Source organism: Pristis pectinata, chromosome 17 (genome assembly GCF_009764475.1).
Source record: "Pristis pectinata isolate sPriPec2 chromosome 17, sPriPec2.1.pri, whole genome shotgun sequence".
In the NCBI taxonomy this organism is placed as follows: domain Eukaryota; kingdom Metazoa; phylum Chordata; class Chondrichthyes; order Rhinopristiformes; family Pristidae; genus Pristis; species Pristis pectinata.
Window position 1 is genome coordinate 17,892,065 of NC_067421.1, and position 19,051 is coordinate 17,911,115.

The 19,051-nt window shown below is 38.0% G+C and overlaps 1 protein-coding gene across 1 annotated transcript in view; it reads left to right on the top strand.

Moving 5' to 3' along the window:
• The window catches only part of LOC127579350 (mediator of RNA polymerase II transcription subunit 13-like), a 167,422-nt gene extending 149,156 nt beyond the window's left edge, over positions 1-18,266 (top strand). The window contains 16 exon segments of the mRNA XM_052032086.1: positions 1,021-1,197; positions 3,713-3,936; positions 4,165-4,357; positions 4,657-5,125; positions 5,788-6,007; positions 6,265-6,453; positions 7,039-7,262; positions 8,314-8,456; positions 11,010-11,168; positions 11,300-11,484; positions 12,681-12,729; positions 12,732-12,805; positions 15,186-15,267; positions 15,270-15,358; positions 16,556-16,662; positions 16,755-18,266. Of these exon segments, the coding sequence (XP_051888046.1) occupies positions 1,021-1,197; positions 3,713-3,936; positions 4,165-4,357; positions 4,657-5,125; positions 5,788-6,007; positions 6,265-6,453; positions 7,039-7,262; positions 8,314-8,456; positions 11,010-11,168; positions 11,300-11,484; positions 12,681-12,729; positions 12,732-12,805; positions 15,186-15,267; positions 15,270-15,358; positions 16,556-16,662; positions 16,755-16,887 (2,717 nt within the window). The 3' untranslated portion in view covers positions 16,888-18,266.
• Positions 18,267-19,051: the final 785 nt, after the last annotated feature.

A 19,051-nucleotide genomic window follows, 5' to 3' on the forward strand; every position in this document is an offset into this window, starting at 1 on the left:
AACCAAAGATACAGCTAAGAATGGGATGGGGAATTTAAGGTAACAGATAACCAGAAGCTCAGAATCACTCTTGCTAATTGGATAGGTTTCAGGAAAACAAAAACAGACTCAGTTCTGCAAAGCAGTCACTGAGTCTGTTTTTGTTTTCCTGAATGCAAGCACCAAATGTAGTATGCTAAATTGGAAGTCCCAGTAAATTACTACTTCACCAAGAAAGGATGTTTCATCTTTTCCTTCACCAATATGGATTTCCCTACTCTGTGTACCCCCCCATTCCACCATAAGAGAGGCTGAATATTCCATAATTACTTCTTCCTTTTCTGTCATCCAGAAATCTGAATGCACTTTCCATGTGAAACCGTAACTTTTTTGTACTATTTCCAGATGAGTCCAAAATAATAAGAAACGCTTGAGGTCTGAAATGGGAATGTTGCAGGGATGAGTTGGTGAGTGGAGTTGTACCATTTTGGTAGTAGAGTTTTGGATCAGCTTGGTCGAAGTTGGAAGAACAAATCTGTTGAAGAGAACTTTCGAACAATAAGAGTCTTTGGACAATAAAAGTATGGATGAAACTTTCAATGAATGAATACAATTGAAGGCAGTTCTGCTCATCCAGAACACAAGATGTTGCAAGAGGCTGGTATAGTCAGCTGTATCAGAGGTTTTAGGCAAGCGATTACGCACCACAGTTACAGCCAAGTAGGAATTCATTTATGACTTTGATTTTGTATCATTTCAAAACCATAATGTGTGGAAACCTGATGGGAGAGGAAAGATGGAGACTATTTTGGGATATTTATTGCATTTAAGGACTTCAACGGAATAAGAATTCGGAGATTGGGTAGGTGTTTTCTAAAACTGAAGGAATGAGAAGTGGCATATTTATTTAGGAATGGAAAGTGGTAAATTTGAAAGACTGGGTGCTTCGCCCTTCCAGTCAAAACACATTACTTCATTTCCAATTATTGACAACAGATAGGATCTTTAACTTATTGCAATAACACAGTTTCTTATCTGCAGTTCTGGATGTAAGCATCCTTTCATCACAAGATGTGGTTCGTATGCTGCTCTCACTGCAGCCTTTTCTACAAGATGCCATTCAGAAGAAACGGACAGGAAGGACATGGGAAAACATCCAACATGTGCAAGGACCTCTCACCTGGCAACAGTTCCACAAGATAGGCAGAGGATCCTATGGTAAAGTTCTGTTCTCATATTTATATGTTGTCCTGAATTTTATTAAGCTTCTGATTGCTCTTCTATTATTTCAGTTACCTAGCTAAGGTCAATGTGATATGCATTACCCAAACTGTTCAAGTATTACGGTATTTGTTTTCTGGTGGGATGAGATGTATTGTTGCACAGATTACCATATTTATGGCTTCTGTTCTCATACATTATCTTGTGCAGTTTTAAGGCAGGTGTGGGTAGAATTACATTGGCATACACTTAACTGAAATCAAGATAAAGATGATCAGACCTAATGTGATTCAAGTTGCAGAGGAGGGGATTCAACCTCATAGAAAATTGGCATTGATACTGAGATAGAAAATATTGAAGACAGGGTAGCTGCGCCAAACTCTGAGAGCAAAAGATAAACAAAACGCAAATGATTAATATTGGAGGAAGGAGCTGCTAGAAATGACAGAAATGGAACAAGAAATAAATTCAGGAAAAGACTAACGAACAAAAAAAAGCAAGAAATTACAATGCAAGATAGGATAAAGTTATTATTGCAAGATTTTATATTTTTGAGGCGCAAGTTAAAAAAGGTTACAGGATAATATACGTGTATGATATAGAATCTCGATGGATAGAATTTAAAGGTAAAACCTAACCTTTTCTACCATGCAGTTCAATAAATGATACGAGTTAAAAGATCGATAACTTACTAGGATACAGTAATGGAATGGCAGAGTAATTTGGCATTTCTATGAAGTGAGCAGAAGGCATGGAATAATCATGAGAGATTCCAATTCCTTTTTCCCCAATCCCACCACAATGGAATGGCAAAAAGCAGGAAAAACAATTTATGTATAGAAGTGTGTGTGTGTGTGTGTGTATGTATAGTATGCTGTTTTTCTCAGTTGATATCTAAGATGCATAAAGCAGAATAAAAATGGATATAGTAATGGGTAATGAGCCAGAACAAAAAGTGAGTAATAGAACCATTTTTGAAGGAATGATAACAAAGGATGGTTCAATATAAGCATCAGGAAAGACATGACAGCAAAGAGAAAAGTAATACGATGGAAAAGAGAAAATTAAAGAAATGAGGGTGGAAGTAAAAGTGAACTAGGAAACCTTGAACAAAGAAAATGGGAACTGTTCGAAAAAGCAATCAATGTTCAAAGAAAATTGCACACGAAAATCCATAAGTAAACAAGTTGATTATGTAACACAGATGAATGACAAAAGGGAAAATTGAATCCAAAGAGGGCATGAAAGAAGAACTGCATGAAAGGTAATAGATAAAAAATCAAACCAGTTTAAAGAAGAATCATCATCAGGATAGAGAAATTGTAGTTTTAAAAAAATAAAGTATGAAATGAAATATTAAAACATTATGTCGACACATTAAAAGGAAAGTTAAAGGAATAGGGCCACCAAAGAATAAATCACATAATCTCATTACTTCCTCCTGTGCTGTGAAAGGAAAGGCTGCCATTAACTCCTCCTTGTTTTCTCCTTTCTGAACACTTTTTAATCCAGTTTGCTTTCTGCTTTCTCAATATCATAACCCTTAATCTTCTCCCATAAGGTGTGGCAACTTTTCATTGCTTTACCCTTTGCACTACATACCAACCATATATTCTCCATTCAGCTATGCATTTTGTTTCCTCAAGGAATTCTGAAGTTTAACATCATCTTTGGAGAGGAAAATAGGAAATGTGTCCTATACACAAAAAAAAACGTGAGTTGGATGAACAAAAGATTCTAGGGATAGGCATAATTATGTCATATAAAAATACCACCATTGGCAGCAAAACAAGAATTTGTAAGTGGTGCTATTTTGGTAGACTTGCATGAGTTTTGTTATGCTGCGCATAATCTATTGTGTATGGTTTGGTGCTGATGTCCATGAAATAAAAAGGTATCACAACATTGGAGAAAGTGCCAATTAGATTTCACGCATAGTGCCAGAACAGAGAGAGTACAGTTATTGGGAATATTAAATGGTTTGTTGACTTGGAAAGTGGTTGGAACTTTTTTGTAACTTGTTACTGCAGGAATTGGTTGAGATAAATGGCATGAGTGGTTTCATAAGGAAGGCAAACACGTATGTCAGAGGATAGTAAAAGAGGTTGAAATGAGTTGGAAGACTTGGGAGGTACATTTTAAAAAAAAGTAGCAGAAATGTGATTGGCTTGTTTCATTGCTGTAAATTGCGTAATGTGGGTGGTGGATTTTGAGTGCAGCAGATTAAAAATTAAGGATGTGTGCATCCCACAGAAATGGTAACTATATCCAGTTTTCATGTTTGTAGAAGATTACTGAAGAGGTACATTAATTTTTGTAATATAGTACAGCTCCAATTAATCATGTGACAATCAATAAACATTGTTTAATAGCTTATCTAAATTAGTTAAAAGTTCTGTTGGCGGTTCTGTGTTACTTCTAATACACAAAGCCTAGGAGTATGAAAATGTTTATATTTACATCATTCTGGTATTACCTCAAAGATTAACATACAGTACAATCTTTTGTTTAGGTTCAGAAGAATCACCAGAGCCTCTTCCTATCCCCACACTGCTGCTGGGCTATGATAAAGACTTCCTGATGATCTCCCCTTTTGCACTGCCCTTTTGGGAGAAGCTGCTTCTGGAACCATACGGTTCTCAGCGTGACGTAGCCTACATCGTGGTTTGTCCAGAAAATGAGGCCTTGCTCACTGGAGCCAAAAATTTCTTCAGGGATCTTAGTGCAGTATATGAGGTTAGAATAAATGCTTAACAATATAAAATACATGTATACAAAATAAATCTTTCACATAAAGTTGCAAGTTTAATTATTATTAGTCACAATTAATTATTGTATTATGTATACTTATACCTTCAAGAAAATATAGAGATCACAGCAGGTCGATTGTAATTATATTCCTACATTTGATCGAAACATTCTCAACATTTGCCGATCAACATAAGTACATTTTTATTTTAACAGACCTGCAGACTTGGTGAGCATAGACCTATCTGCAAAGTATTGAGAGATGGAATCATGCGGGTTGGTAAGAGTTCTGCAAAAAAGCTGGCAGATGAATCTGTCGATGATTGGTTCTCTCAAACCTGGGTTAATGATGAGAATGACAATCTTGCCAAGTTAAAGCTCTATGCTCAAGTTTGTCGCCACCACTTGGGTAAGTTTTAAAATTAACATTCATACTTTTCAGAAAAGGCTGAGCAGTACGTTCCTCAAAGAATGTCATTTTCAGTATTTGTAATTCATTGATTTCATTTACATTTATACAATGGAACATTAAATTGAATTGTGTTGAAGCTGTTTAATGAGTTGTAAAAGTCTTTTTCAAGCAGTTTGCTTTTCTTTAAAATCCACAGTTGGTATCCATTTGTTCGATTGTACAAGTAATATCAATTGCTGAGTGGCAATTCTTCAGATTCACTTTATTAAATATTCCATTTACTCCCTAATATCTAGCACCTTACCTGGCTACACTGCAGCTGGATAACAGCTTGCTGATTCCACCAAAACACCAGCCAACAGCATCATCTGGTACCCAGGGACAGGCAACAACTGGAGCTGGTGGGCCATCATCAGGAACCGGGGGTACTTCTGCACCAGTGACAACTGGTACAACAGTTACTTCCACAATCAGCACTGGCAGTAGCACTGCAACAACTGGCAGCTCTGGTGTAGGAAGTGGGTCAACAGGGACCTGCTGCACTTCTACCTCCTCCACCACCACCACAACCACAACCACTACCCCAGTTTTGCATCAGACAGGAACAACCTCATCCACTTCAGGATTTAGTGGGACTGTTGGGACTGCTTCACTTCCGAGTGGTAGCTCAGGCACCAATGCAGAGAGACCTCCAGGGAGTACACCCAGTGCAAGTGGAGATTCGGATGCCCAAAATACAGCACAGCAGCAGGAAGTGCAAGAGAGGTAAGTATGATGCAAGATAGACATTAAGAAAGTTTACAGTTCATTAGTACGAGATTTTTTTTGTCAAAACCATAAAAGAATTGATATAATCACTTTTACATAATGGTATGTAAAAACAAGCATTGCTTGGATTTTTATAGTTGTAGCACTGTGGAGCATTTTAACTACCATAGTTGGTACAGTTTAAGTAAGTATTGCATGAAATTGTGAAGCATTCTTTTGGGATAAAATGATAAGTTCACAAATTGTAACTGCACTCTCAAAATTATTGGCCACTTTGACTATTGGAGGTTACCCATTAAACTGTTAGAAACATTAAGAAATTGCACAGTACCAAATTGATTAAATGCACAATGATGGCCTTTAAGTTAATCACGTTATCAGATCCTACATCCTGAAAACAAATGTAAAACAGACTGAGACAGTAGCTGAAACCTTGCCAGCTGGAGAGATGGAGAAGGATGAGGACAGAACAAAACTGGTCACAATAATAAGGAAGTTTTATCTGCTCCTTGGTTCTGTTCTGGATGAAGTGCTGATAACAGAAGTTTTTCATCTGGTGTGTGCCATTTTATTGCGTGGGGTAAATAAAATGTTGAAATGTGCTCATAAAATAGTTGAGCAGTGATTATATTTCACACCCATATGTTTCTATATTACAGTACTACAGAAAGAGAGCGGATAGGAATTCCAACAGAACCCGAGTCAGCTGACAGCAATGCATATCCACCAGCTGTCGTCATTTATCTTGTTGATCCTTTTACGTAGTCCTCAGATGAAGAGTCATCTTTTACAAGTGGATCATTGCTAGGTCTGTTACGGTGCTACTTGGAGATGCTGGATAATCTGCCAGAGCATATGAGGAATGCATTCACTGTCCAGGTAATTGAAAGTAAAGTTGTATTTTAATTTAGTAAAATTCAGTGTTCCCTGGCACCTCAATTTTTGTTTTATTCTGAACTTTATTTTACATTAATGCAGAACATAGAAAAAGCTAATCTTCATTCTGTGTGGGATTTTCTTCCTACCATAGAATACCCATGCTTCATTAATTGACGTGTATCTGCTTTAAAAGTTGCATTGAAGCTGTTACCTCACAATGTGATGCAAAGAAGGGTGAAACTTTTGTTTTGTTTCAGATTGTGCCTTGCCAGTATCTACTACAACCAGTGAAAGATGATCACAGTTCTATATACAGCACTTAAAAATCACTGGCATTTTCAGTTTACACTCAATGCAGACGGCCACTTCCCACACAGATCCACATTAAATCACTAACTGGCTTTGGTCCTGCTTCCACAATAGAAATGACCCTTAAGCATTCAGAGGTGCGTATTAGTTTGTAATTTCCATTGTTAATTTTTGGTTTGCACATCAACAATTTGGTGTGCATTATAACGCAAATTAAATATTCTTTGTGTTAAAGTCACATCATTTTAAAGAATGTTTATTGTTCTAACTGATAACTAGCTTTGGATTTCACTTCCTTTTACTTGCATTCAGTGCCTGCTTGCATTTGCACTAAGCTTAAGGTCATCGTGTGCTCCTTTGTCTCAAGTACTTCAGTGTTCTGTTTTGTTCATAATTAAATACGTATTTTAAGATCAGGTGTTTAAATATTTTACTTCTCTGATTTCCCATCCTTCCATAATTTTTTTTAGATTATAGTGTTGTGGAACTGTCAGCATTTGCAGTTATCTTAAGAATGATTTAATTGCTTCCATTCCATATAGCACAAGAGAATTGTTAATCAGATTGCTTAATGTTCTCATCCATTGTTGTTTTAAATGCCCATAATAAGGTGACTCATATCCTCATTAGCTTATTTTTTCGATAAAGAGAATCCAGCTACCTTCAATTTTTGTTTTTATGGAATTTTTCTCATATCAAGTTGTTTATTTTTCCAATTCCAGCGCCCCCATCCTATACAAGTGTACTCGCCTCCTTATATCTTGGCACCAATCAAGGACAAACAAACAGAGCTAGGTGAGACATTTGGAGAGGCAAGCCAAAAGTACAATGTACTTTTTGTGGGATATTGTTTATCCCATGATCAGAGATGGCTACTGGCATCCTGTACAGACCTCCATGGGGAATTACTGGAGACGTGCATCTTGAACATCGATGTACCCAACAGGTAAGAACTTAAGCTCAAAATGACTTTTACCTTGAGAATCATTTTTGTTCAGTGTGGTTAAAAGTAACCTTGACTAAAATGGCATGTAGATTGGCCTTTTATCCTTAAAATGATTTGTTAAAATAGCAATCTTTTCAAGTAATCTTCATAAAATAATCATCATTCAGTGCTGAATATACATTGCCTGTAATTTGAGGTATGCACTATTTTACTCTGAGAACAATATTCTTATTTAATTACGCAAACTTGTATTTCTCTGAATTTTTATTATCGTAATCCATTTCTTATAGATTTTTTATGGAAAATGTTTAAATGTAATATTAACATTGACAAAATCATATTGACAGCCTTCTGTTTCTACATCTACACAGAACAGTACAGCATAAGGGCAGGCCTTTCGGCCCACAATGTCTGCACTGACCATGATGCCAATCCAACTAAATTCCATGTCAAAATGTAGTTCTATAGGACTAGAGATTACGCATTGTTTTGCCTCAATGACTGTGCTAAGCATTCTGCTATTTAGATATGATTTATATAACTAACTGCAGCCTAAAGTAATAATTTGGTATATTAAGCTATCAGAAACTGAGCTGCTCGTATGTTTGAGATTGTATGATTTGGTCAAAAAAAATGGATGGCTTTTGTAAGTTACTTAGCTGCAGATTTTGAAAATTGTAGGCCTGTTCAAAAATTAGAAAATCCAGTTAATTTTTATTCTTGACAGGAACGATGGACATTGATAGGTTGCTTGAGCTTTACCTGTATTTTATGAATAGACAGTTATTGTGAAAGTGGCAAGGTATTTGCACATACAGCTGTGTGATTAGTTCCAATTACTTCAATTTTGAATTTGAAGAGTTATTTAAATTACTATGATGGATTCATTCTAAATATTAATTAATGGGAAATGAGGCAAGTATGTGCAATACCATATTTCAAAGTTTCCTCTTTGAAGTATGGAACATGATGCAGCAAGCATCTTTACTTGCCTAAGAGTTATGAAGTGTAACATGCAATGTTGAACCATGAAGAGCATGATGTTTTTCAGGTCGAGGAGAAGTAAAGTGCCTGCCCGCAAAATTGGTTTGCAGAAGCTCTGGGAATGGTGTGTTGGAATAATGCAGATGACATCAGTGCCATGGAGAATTGTAATGGGAAGACTTGGAAGAGTGGGTCATGGAGAACTGAAAGGTTGCCAACTTTGATTTAAAATAGCAATTTATACATAAATGCTGTAAAACTTAGAAATATTCAGAATTGTCAAGCATCTTTATTTCTTGAAGTACAATTATGTGAGATGTTTTGCAAAGTGGACAAAAGTTTTGTTCCATTCATAGCCTCAAAGTATTAATCTGTTCTGATACTTTACCCAAACATTAGGTGAAATATTAGGAGAATAGTTTCATTTAAACTGAGCCATTTTATTAAAAATAAATATTATGGTGTGACATATTAAAGATCTGTGAATAACTAGCTAGAAAGGCAGTATAGCAAGCCAAACCCATGTGCTGTTGCAGGATACAGATGCTTATGTGATACCCTATACAAATGATCTGATCTTAATTACATTGCCTTGGAACGTGCCATTAAGAGAGGGTAACTTCACTAATCGGAGAGATAAAGAGCATGTAAACAAGGACAACACACACAAATTGCTGGAGGAACTCAGCAGGTCAGGCCGCATCTATGGAGGAAAATAAACAGTCAACATTTCGGGTCGAGACCCTTCATCAGGACGGGAAAGGAAGAGGGCAGAAGCCAGAATAAGAAATTCAGGGGAGTGGGAAGAGCACAGGCTGGCAGGTTTTAGACTAGTCCAGGTGAGAAGGGGAAGGTGGGTGGGTGTGGGATGAGGGATGAATGGGACTGATGTAAAAAGCTGAGGGGTGATAGGTAGAAGAGGCAAATGGCTGAAGCAGGAGGAATCGGTAGGAGAGGGTAGTAGACCATGGATAAAAGGGAAGGAGGTGAGGAATAGATGGGCAGGGGAGGGGAAAGAGAAGAACTGAGGGGGCCACAGGAATCAGGGAAGACAAAGGGGAGTGGTGGGGGGGGGGAGCTGGGGGGGGATGAAAAACGGGAGGGGTTACCAGAAGTTAGAGAAATTGATGTTGAGGCCGTCAGGTTGGATACTATCAAGGCGGAATATGAGGTGTCATTCCTCCAACCTGTGGCCTCAACGTGGCAGTAGAGGAGGCCATGGAGAGACATGTCAGTATGAGAGTGGGATGTGGAATTGAAGTTGCTGGCTACCAGGAGGTCCTTGCTTTTGTGGCGGATGGAGTGAAGGCGCTCAATGAAGCGGTCACCCAATTTGCGTCGGGTCTCACCGATGTAGAGGAGGCCGCATCGGAGAGCCAGATGCAATAAATGACACCCTTGGATTCACAGGTGAAGCACTTGGGCCTTGAATGGTGGTGAAGGAAGGAGGTGCAGGGACAGGTACGGCACTTTGCACGGTGGTGGGGATAGAGTGCCAGGAGGGTCATCAGTGGGGACCAATGAGTGGACAAGGGAGTAGCGGAGAGATTGATTCCTGCGGGGGTGAGGGGGGGTGTCACTTACTGCATCTGGTGATCCTGATGCGCCTCCTCTGCATCGGTGAGACTCAACGCAGATTGGGTGACCGCTTCGTCGAGCACCTTCATTCTGTCTGCCGCAAAAGCAAGGATCTCCCGGTGGCCAGCCACTTCAATTCCACATCCCACTCTTTTACTGACATGTCTATCCAGGGCCTCCTCTACTGCTGCGTTGAGGCCAGACACAGGTTGGAGGAACAACACTTCATATTCCGCCTTGATAGTCTCCAACCTGACAGCCTCAACATCTATTTTGCAAACCCCACCCCCGACCAGCCTTTGTCTCCCACCTTTCCCGCCTTTGTCTTCCCTGATTCCTGTGGCCCCCTCAGCCCTTCTCTTTCCCACCCCCGCCCTCACGACCTGCCCATTTATTCCCCACCTCCTTCCCTTTTACCCACCATCTACTGCCCTCTCCTGCTGGATTCCTTCTTCAGCCCTTTGCCTCTTCTACCTATCACCTCTCAGCTTCTCGCATCACTCCCTTTCATCCCCCCTCCCCATCCAGCTACCTTCCCCCTCTCACCTGGACTTGCCTATCACCTGCCAGCCTGTGCTCCTCCCCTGACCACCTTATTCTGGCTACTGCCTTCTTCCTTCCCCGTCCTGATAAAGGGTCTCGCCCCGAAATGTTGACTGTTTATTTCCTTCCATAGATGCTGCCTGACCTGCTGAGTTCCTCCAGCATTTTATGTGTTGCTCCAGATTCCAGCATTCGCAGAATCTCTTGTATAAACAAGAACCTTTTGGTTAGAGAGTGTCATTATGAGAGACTCAGCAGCACGTTCCCTAACTACTTAAGGAAATGGTGTAAGTGAACGTGTGAAAAGTAGACGAGTATTTCATCTGAAGAAATCATGGACATCAGAGCTGATTTTTCAGAATGGGATTTCTTGTATATCGCTCACTACTCTTGTTTACATATCAGGAAATGCTAGCTACATGTTCCACAGTTGTTTATTTTATTAAGATCTTAAGGAAAGTATGCTCCAGGGTTTCGTATCTGGGCATATTAAAGGTGTTCTTTGATGTATTGTTTTCAATTAGAAAACTGGCTTGCTGTATGGAGCCAGCATATAATTAGAGATTTAGACCAATTTTTTTTTAAAGGCACACCCTAATGAGAGTTTTTCTTCTTTAAAACTTAAATCACATCTTTCCTCAGATTGGAGTATCCTCATTGGACGGCGCTCACTACAATCTACCAGTAAACAGTTGAAGGAGACATGCACAATGTGTGGTATATCTGCTGCAGACTCTCCCACTATTCTCAGTGCCTGCTTGGTTGCCCTGGAGCCACAGGGTTCATTTGTTGTTATGCCAGGTGTGGATTTTTTTTTGAGAAATCTTAACTGAATATTTCAGGAATGTGTGTTTAGAAGTTTCACTTCAATTTCATAACTTTTATCTGTAAGTTAAACTCTGACAATTTTTTGGTTTCTGGATCTCTTTAAGATGCTGTCACAATGGGTTCTGTATTTGGGCGTGGCACAGCTCTCAACTTGCAAACATCTCAGCTAAACACCCCACAGGATGCATCCTGTACTCACATTTGGTTTTTTCCAACATCTGCCGCTACAGTTGTTGCCAATACTGAAGCTCTGGAAGGTCTTGGTAACCAAGGTGAGCATTTAATGGTGGTTGTTATTGTCATTAGACCTCAAGAATGCACCAATTCCTAAGCACAAACACTATGTTTAGATTCAGAAATTGGAAGCAACATTTGACCACTTTAATGTAGGGGAGAAAAGCGCTGTGTTTGGTGTTGCTCCTTTATCGGTGGGTGGGAATTGTCTTCTCTGCATGTTGTTAGTAGATGCATTTTCTTCAGATGCCTCAGCACTGTCTAAAAGGTCACTGGTACTCTACTAGTGCTCAGCAGAGAACTGATCCATAATAGTACTGCCATTGATCTTGGGGAAAATGCTTTTATTAAAACTAGAAAGCAGAGAGAAAATACATTGATAAAATTTATCAGTTTACCAGCATGCCAAGTATGTCCAGACAGTTTGGTGAACACGGCATGTTGTTCATGTTTGCTTAGTTGATAAGAGCACATTATCTCATTGGTGCTTGGCCATCGTGTCTACAGTTTTAGAGATGATTCAATTAATACTTTTGTTCCTGGGAGTGTTAAGTGAAGTATTGGTGTGTTCTGTGCTATGTGAGCAAAAAACTGGGAGTGAAGGGGTTTATGAACTGAGATATAGAATATAAAAGCAGAAAGCATTTTGGATCTTGATAACTCACTGGTTCAGTCTCACTTCAGGAAAAATATAAAGACCTTTTGAAGGTGCAAAAGTTGTTGACCAGGATGTTCCAAGGATTTACAAAAGATTAGAAAATTCAGGGTAGTTTTTGTTGGGATAGTGAATATTGAACTATTTCGCTATCAAAACATTGAGGTATGACAGAACCTTTCCCTTCTCGCAAATGAATAACTAACCTGTGATAACTGATTTAAGTCATTGGCGGAATTCTTCAAAGAAAAGGGACTTTTTTTCCGCTGAGTTAGAAGACTCTGGATCACTGTACATTAAAAGTTTCTGGAAGTTGATTCTATGAGCAAGGATTAGGACAGGTGATTGAGGGCAAGAATATAAAGCAGGAATATGGGATTAAACCTCACTACTCTTTGAAAGTCAATTTATCAGTGCACGGATTGCATGAGATACTTTAAAACAGAAAGAACCAACCTTCAAAAAGAAAAGTTGAGCATAGAGCATTCATGTTAAGAAGGTTGGTCTTGTAACTGTTTTGCATTTGTTTTATGCAATAATTCTTGTATCGAAACTTTGTTTTGCTTGAACAGATGGTATAGGGAATTTTGGACGAGGATATTTTTGCTGAAGATTTTGATAATGACATCCGGATACTAATAACTGGTATCTCACCTCTCCTGATTCACCAACCGGCATCGGTGCAAGTTCACATTTTCAGCACAGCAGTGAAGCTGGCAGGGTAAGGTGGTGATATCAAACTATAAGCAAAATTTTAGGTTGGAGGGAGAAATACTAACACTTATAATAACTACTGGTTACAAAATTGACAGGTTAAATGAGTGGGAAGGGAGGAAATAGATGGATTGTGATGTTGAGAGTGTATTTAGTTATTCATTTTAGCAGGAAGGATGGCAAAATTGGGTAGGCTGAATTGTGCTATACCTGACCTATCATCAGCAATCATTGTCTGTGCTCTGCTTACTCCTAACTTAACTGAGCCAGATTCAGAGAGCTTACCTTGCTGTCCCTCTGCAACTAAGGGGTCACCAACATCATCAGACATTACTGGGCCACAGATGGCAAACCAGGAAATACTCCTGACAACTACCAAAGCTGGAATAGGGCTGCGAAAGTTGTAAATGACATTGATTGTTCAGAGACATTTAAAGTATGAAAATTGAAGTAAACAACTTGTACAAAAAAAAAAGCCATTGAAGCACAAAAATGTATTTAAATTTAAGCAAAATAAATTCCGAATGTGCTTCCTTGTGCTTAAAACCCAGAAAACATTGCAATCAGTGTGGTTTCTGATCCTGCGCCAGGTCTGATCTGACACAAGATCTAAGCAGTGATTTCCTCAGGAACCGCTGTGGCAGAATGAACTGACAGATTCAGCTCGCCATATTCATCAGTTAGTCTCAAACTTGTGGCCATTTAAACCTTTAGCATACCCTAGCACAATCTGGCCCATAGTTTGAAATTCTGATGAGCTTTTGGGAAACATTATTGTGCAGAGATATTTCAGAATGTTGGTACATGAAGTGCAGCAAGTTAAAGTGCAGGTATAATACTACAATTGTTCAAGCCTTTGAGACCTTATCAGTGTAGGTTTCATTCCATAACTGTAGAAAGGCAAAGTTTGCCTTGGAGACAGTGAATTTACCAGAATAGAATTTAGAAAGAGGGACTTGTCATATCATTATATTTTTTATTTCTTTGAAAAATATTACTTGGGGATTTTTGGTTTGGATTGAAATTGGAGCATGAGCGAACATAAGAAGTAGAAGCAGGAGTAAACTGTTCCGCCCCTTATGCTTGCTCCACCGTTCAGTAAGACTTTGGCAGAACTTTTATCTCGGCACCATATTCTTGCATTAACCGTATATAGCATGATGCTCTTAAAATCCATTGATTTCTTTCTTGAATATACCCAGCAACTGAACCACCCACAGCTTTCACAAGCAGAGAATTTTCTTCACCTTCTGGTCAAAGAAGTTGATGTTGAATTCAGCATTTGTGGATAACTGGCCACCGCATCCTTTGTATTCCATATTTGCAACCTTCAATTTTTTTAACCTCTTGCAAGTTCGGGTGCTACTCGTCTTTAATTTACTCCTCTCCCAAATATAACTTGCATTATTTCCTGGCCTTTACCACGTTCTTTCAGACAGCCCATCCACTAGTTTTGTCATTCAGCCATCACCCTATCACATTCCCTTTTTGTTGTGTGCCCCTTTTTTTTGCAATTTAAAACTGATAAAACACTACAGATGCTGGAAATTTGGGGAAAATGCATAAATCACTGGAAATAATCAGGTCATGCAGCATCTCTTGAGAGAGAAAGTGAGTTAACATTTCAGCTCAAACTTTCATCACAACTGGGAGGGTTGGTTAATTTAACCCATTTCTAACTTCTCCCATTTCTGAAAAAAGGTCATCGACTTGAAACACAAATTTAGTTTTTCCTGTCTATAGTTGATGCATGATTGTGTATTTCCAGCATCTTCTGTTTTAAATCAAACTTGGGGACATGACTTCAGGCATTTGGCTGAACATTTTAACTCGAGACTCCAGTTCTTCACATGCACAAGCGAAAACTATTTTACTTTACAATCGCACATGTAACTTAGTCAATGTTCAGAGTTATTATTTGGGGGACACTTAATGTATGGAAGTTGGTCATTCAGCTGCCATTTCAGAATGTCAATACACAGTAGTCTTCTGGTGAAGTGAATACCATATAATTACATATGATATAATAAATGGTTGGCACATGATATTTTGCTTGGGGGGGGATTAACAGTGCATCATTTTTTGTAATCCTTCAAAGCAATTTATGTCAGTGAGTTGCATGCTTAGCAAACCACACTTTAAGTAAGTATCTCAAGTAGTAGATTTGCACTCATGAAGAAACATCCATTTATATTTCATTTTTCTAACTTGCATCTGAGCGAAAGATTAATTTTGCTGTGTTTCCTTTGTAATCTGTGATCCAAATAGTGCATCATATGATTATAGTACTGTATTTGGTAAAATGGAGGAAATGATTTGTAGTTAACTAATTTATTCAATGTCATTTTGGAATTTGCAAATATTTGGTATATTTGGTCTTGTTACAGGGTCAAAGTGGTGAGCGGCTTCTCTCCACTGAAGCTCATGAGGAAGTTGCAAATGTACTCCAGCAACCACTCGCTCTTGGTTATTTGTATCAACTGCCAAAGCTGAGAATCTTCCTCAGTGGTTTTGGTCTGCCTGCCCTCATGCTCAAAATCAATGCCCTTTGTTTTTAAAGGTAAGTTCCATTTCATCAAATGTTTTATCTGTCCATTCATCATAGTCGTAGGGTGGGATAAGACTATTGCGAATATACAAATGGGGGTGGAAGGGCAAATCCAGGCTATCCTAGTGCTGGAGCATTAATTGTTGTCACCTTGCTGGAGCATGCCCACATATGGGTACTCTGTTTTTCTTGACACTTGCTGAGTTCCATATTTGCCATCCCATCATGTATAGATAGTTATTTAAAAGCATTAAGCTTTGAAAACATTTGTTTGCACTTCCCAGCATTACTAGATCACCTCCTACACTGTCTCTAAAATTATCAGATTGATCATTCAGTAATCAATATTGGATGAGTCAAAATTTTCTTTGGTCTTTAGTCTCCATCAGAAACCCTGTACCCATCATTCCTCTGCCTATTGCTATGTTGTTACCTATTTAAGCAATACTTCCATTTTAAAATTCACTTTTGTTTTAAAATTTTTACATTGCCTCACCCAATTTCCCCCACCCTCCCATCTCTGCAATCTCCTCCAGCCCTATGATGTTATGCGTATTTGGAACTCTTCCAATTCTAGCTGTGCAATCATTCTCCATATTTAATCCCACCATTTTGCAGCTGTGCCCTTCAGCTGGGAAGGCCTTGAACTAAAACCCTTTTCTGCCTCTCTACCCATTCCTCTTTGAAGACATTCCTTGACCAACTCTTGGGCTTCTGATCTTGTATCCTCAAATGCGGCTCAATCTTAAATTTATTTATTAACTCTCCTCTAAAGTGCCTTGGGAAATTTTGCTTTAAGTGTTACATATATAAGTTGTTGACGGCTTGAGGTGCCAGGCACTGACCGACAGATTTCTCTGTAGTAGCCACAAAATTAAATGCAGTTACGTTCCCTGGAAGCAACACATGATCTTGTCGTTTATTAGAGGAAATGTTGGTTTGGGAACTGGCCTTCGATCTATATTTGCTGGATTTGTTGCACATGCTGCTTAACTAAATACTGAGGTGATTTGCATTAGGATATAAATAAAACTTGAATACAGTTTAGGCATTTTGCTGTGTATTAAATACAAAACAACCATTTGAAAAAGTACCCAGAACAGAACAAAGCATAATCTATTGGAAATTGAATTCTAAAAAAAATGATCACTTTTTTTCCAATGTATTTACATTTATTGAGCTGACTATGTTACTCATTATTTGCAATAGGCCTCTTTGCATCACCATGTCTCCCTGGCACAATCTGATGAACTACTTCCTGGCAAGCACACTCATCCTCACCCTCTGGATTCCAATCGAACTTCAGATGTTTTGAGGTTTATGTCAAAAATCTTGTTACTTAATCAATTAAATGATAAAATCAAATATTATAATTGAGGGGGATACTGACTTTTCTGTTCTCTTTCAGGTTTGTGCTGGAACAGTATAATGCCTTATCATGGCTCAACTGTAACCCTGCCACACAAGATCGCCAGTCCTGTCTACCCGTCCACTTTGTGGTGCTTACTCAAATGTACAATGCCATTATGAATTTACTTTGAAACCACAAATTGTGTTATACACAGACCCACTCACTTTTCTGACGAGGGACACGATGTATCGTCAGCTATTTATCAGTGATCTGAAGATCTTGTAAGGGAAAATATCAAAACTTCAGCGAGTATCGTTTCAAGATGATTAAATTCACTCCACATCCAATTCTTTACAATGTGTGAGCATTAACATGCAGAGCACTTTTCTTGGGTACTGCTGCATCATCGGTCTACATTATAAAGCTCTTCCACATCAGTAACTTTTTTGGAATTTTTATGTTACAGCTTCTAAAACTATACTTGTCATCATTGCTACAACACAGAATTTATTTTTCATGATAAATTGTACATTCTTAAAAACACAGTATTGTGAAATCGGGGAATATATAGTGGGGAATATCAACTAGCTAGTGCTTGTAAATGATATTTTATTGTGCATTTGAGTCACCTTTGGTGACTTTCTTTGTATTGTAGATATAAACCAGATATATCAGAACAGTTTGTATCTATTGTGTACAGTGTAAAATTGACAAATTGCAGTACTATTTTTTCTTAATCAGAAAAATTTCACAAGGCCTTTTGAAGAGGAAAATCAAGATTGTAAAATTGTACAAAAAGTTAACTTGGTGAAAATTGTAAGTAGAAGTTTGTAATTTTTCCATTTATTGTCATTCTCCCTCCCAGAATTCATCAGACTGTAGATGAAAATGGGTGTTTCAATTTAAAGGCCATTTTTATCTAAGACTTTACTGATGAAGATAAATGCTCGTCTTCATATTTTTGGAGGTGCAAGTTCAGCCCTCTGTCATTTTATTTAAGTTTTAAGTTAAAAGATTCTGGTGAAGTAATATTTATAGGTTTTTGTGCAAAAAAAAATAAATAAATGGCAATAGATAAAATCCTATATTATGTACTTCAATGTGAGAAAGTTGTATGTATATTTCCCGTGGATATGCATATTTTAGTTGTGGATTTTTAAAAGTTTGAGCATACAAGCCCCAGTTGAAGAACAGAATCCATTTACAGAAGATCTTCATTTTCTTCTGTTAGAAAGCATTCAAGGTTCAGAAATGGCATACCAAAAAGTTTGTCTCCTGATAACCTGGGTTTGCTAGCATGCTTGTATGTATATTTCAGAACATTTTTAAATGTAAAAGCTGTACATTTCACGCCAATATGAAGTTTTTTCTTCTGAGCATTTTGCTGTGGGCTTCTTTTATATAAAATAAAATAAGTGAAGTTCATTTTAATTCTGTATTGCTGAAACAAATACACTAAAAGCGAGTTTGATAAAACTGCAGGCATTTTAATGTCATTCATATATCTTGTGGATGAGAGCTATACTTTTACACACTTTTTTAGATTAATAAATTATTAAATTATCGAAATGCAATCTCTGGGTACATTTCCTTATGGTAAATTTTGAAAAGAATGCACAACTTGAGCGAGAGATTGGAAACTTCATATTGTTTTATAAGATAATATTGTGGCTAGAAACGTCAAAAGAAAATGGTACTTGACTGTTATAATCAAGTCTGTTCATCTTCCAGGATGCAGTTAGTATCCTTCCGTCCTGCAGAGAAATGTTTTCTCTCCTGTTACGCAATGTCTATTCAAAAACGGTAGGGAAGTGAAGAGTTTATTTTGAGTTAGTTTCTTTGAACCTTTTACAAAATGTATCAGGGTTAAGAAAATGAAAATATAGAATAGTTAGAAGGAAATTATATTGCCATGTGACAACTGTCCATCTTTCTTCATAATTGTATATGTTCATTTCCAACACACACGTAGGCTCAGTTTCAGTTATGCTTCAATGGAATGACTTAAAAGAAACATTACATTTTTTATAAAGTCAACATTTTGTGACTTCGCATCACTGGGAAATTGCCAGAAGGTAATTTCACAGATGAAAAAATTCTACCTTTCTTCAGTGGTACACACTTCTGAATTTGTACCTTAGGGGTGTTTCATAGCAAACCTATCGGGCTGTGAATGTGCAAATATATTTCCTGTATGAAAAGTGAATATGATATGTAACATTTTTTTAGCTTTTGATTAGGCCGGAGTTCTCTGTTCTGAAGGCTGTCATGAATTCTGTCGAATGGTAAAAGGATGAATGTGAAGCCTGTGGAATTAAACATTTATATGCTTTTGACAGCTTGTACTGAAGGTC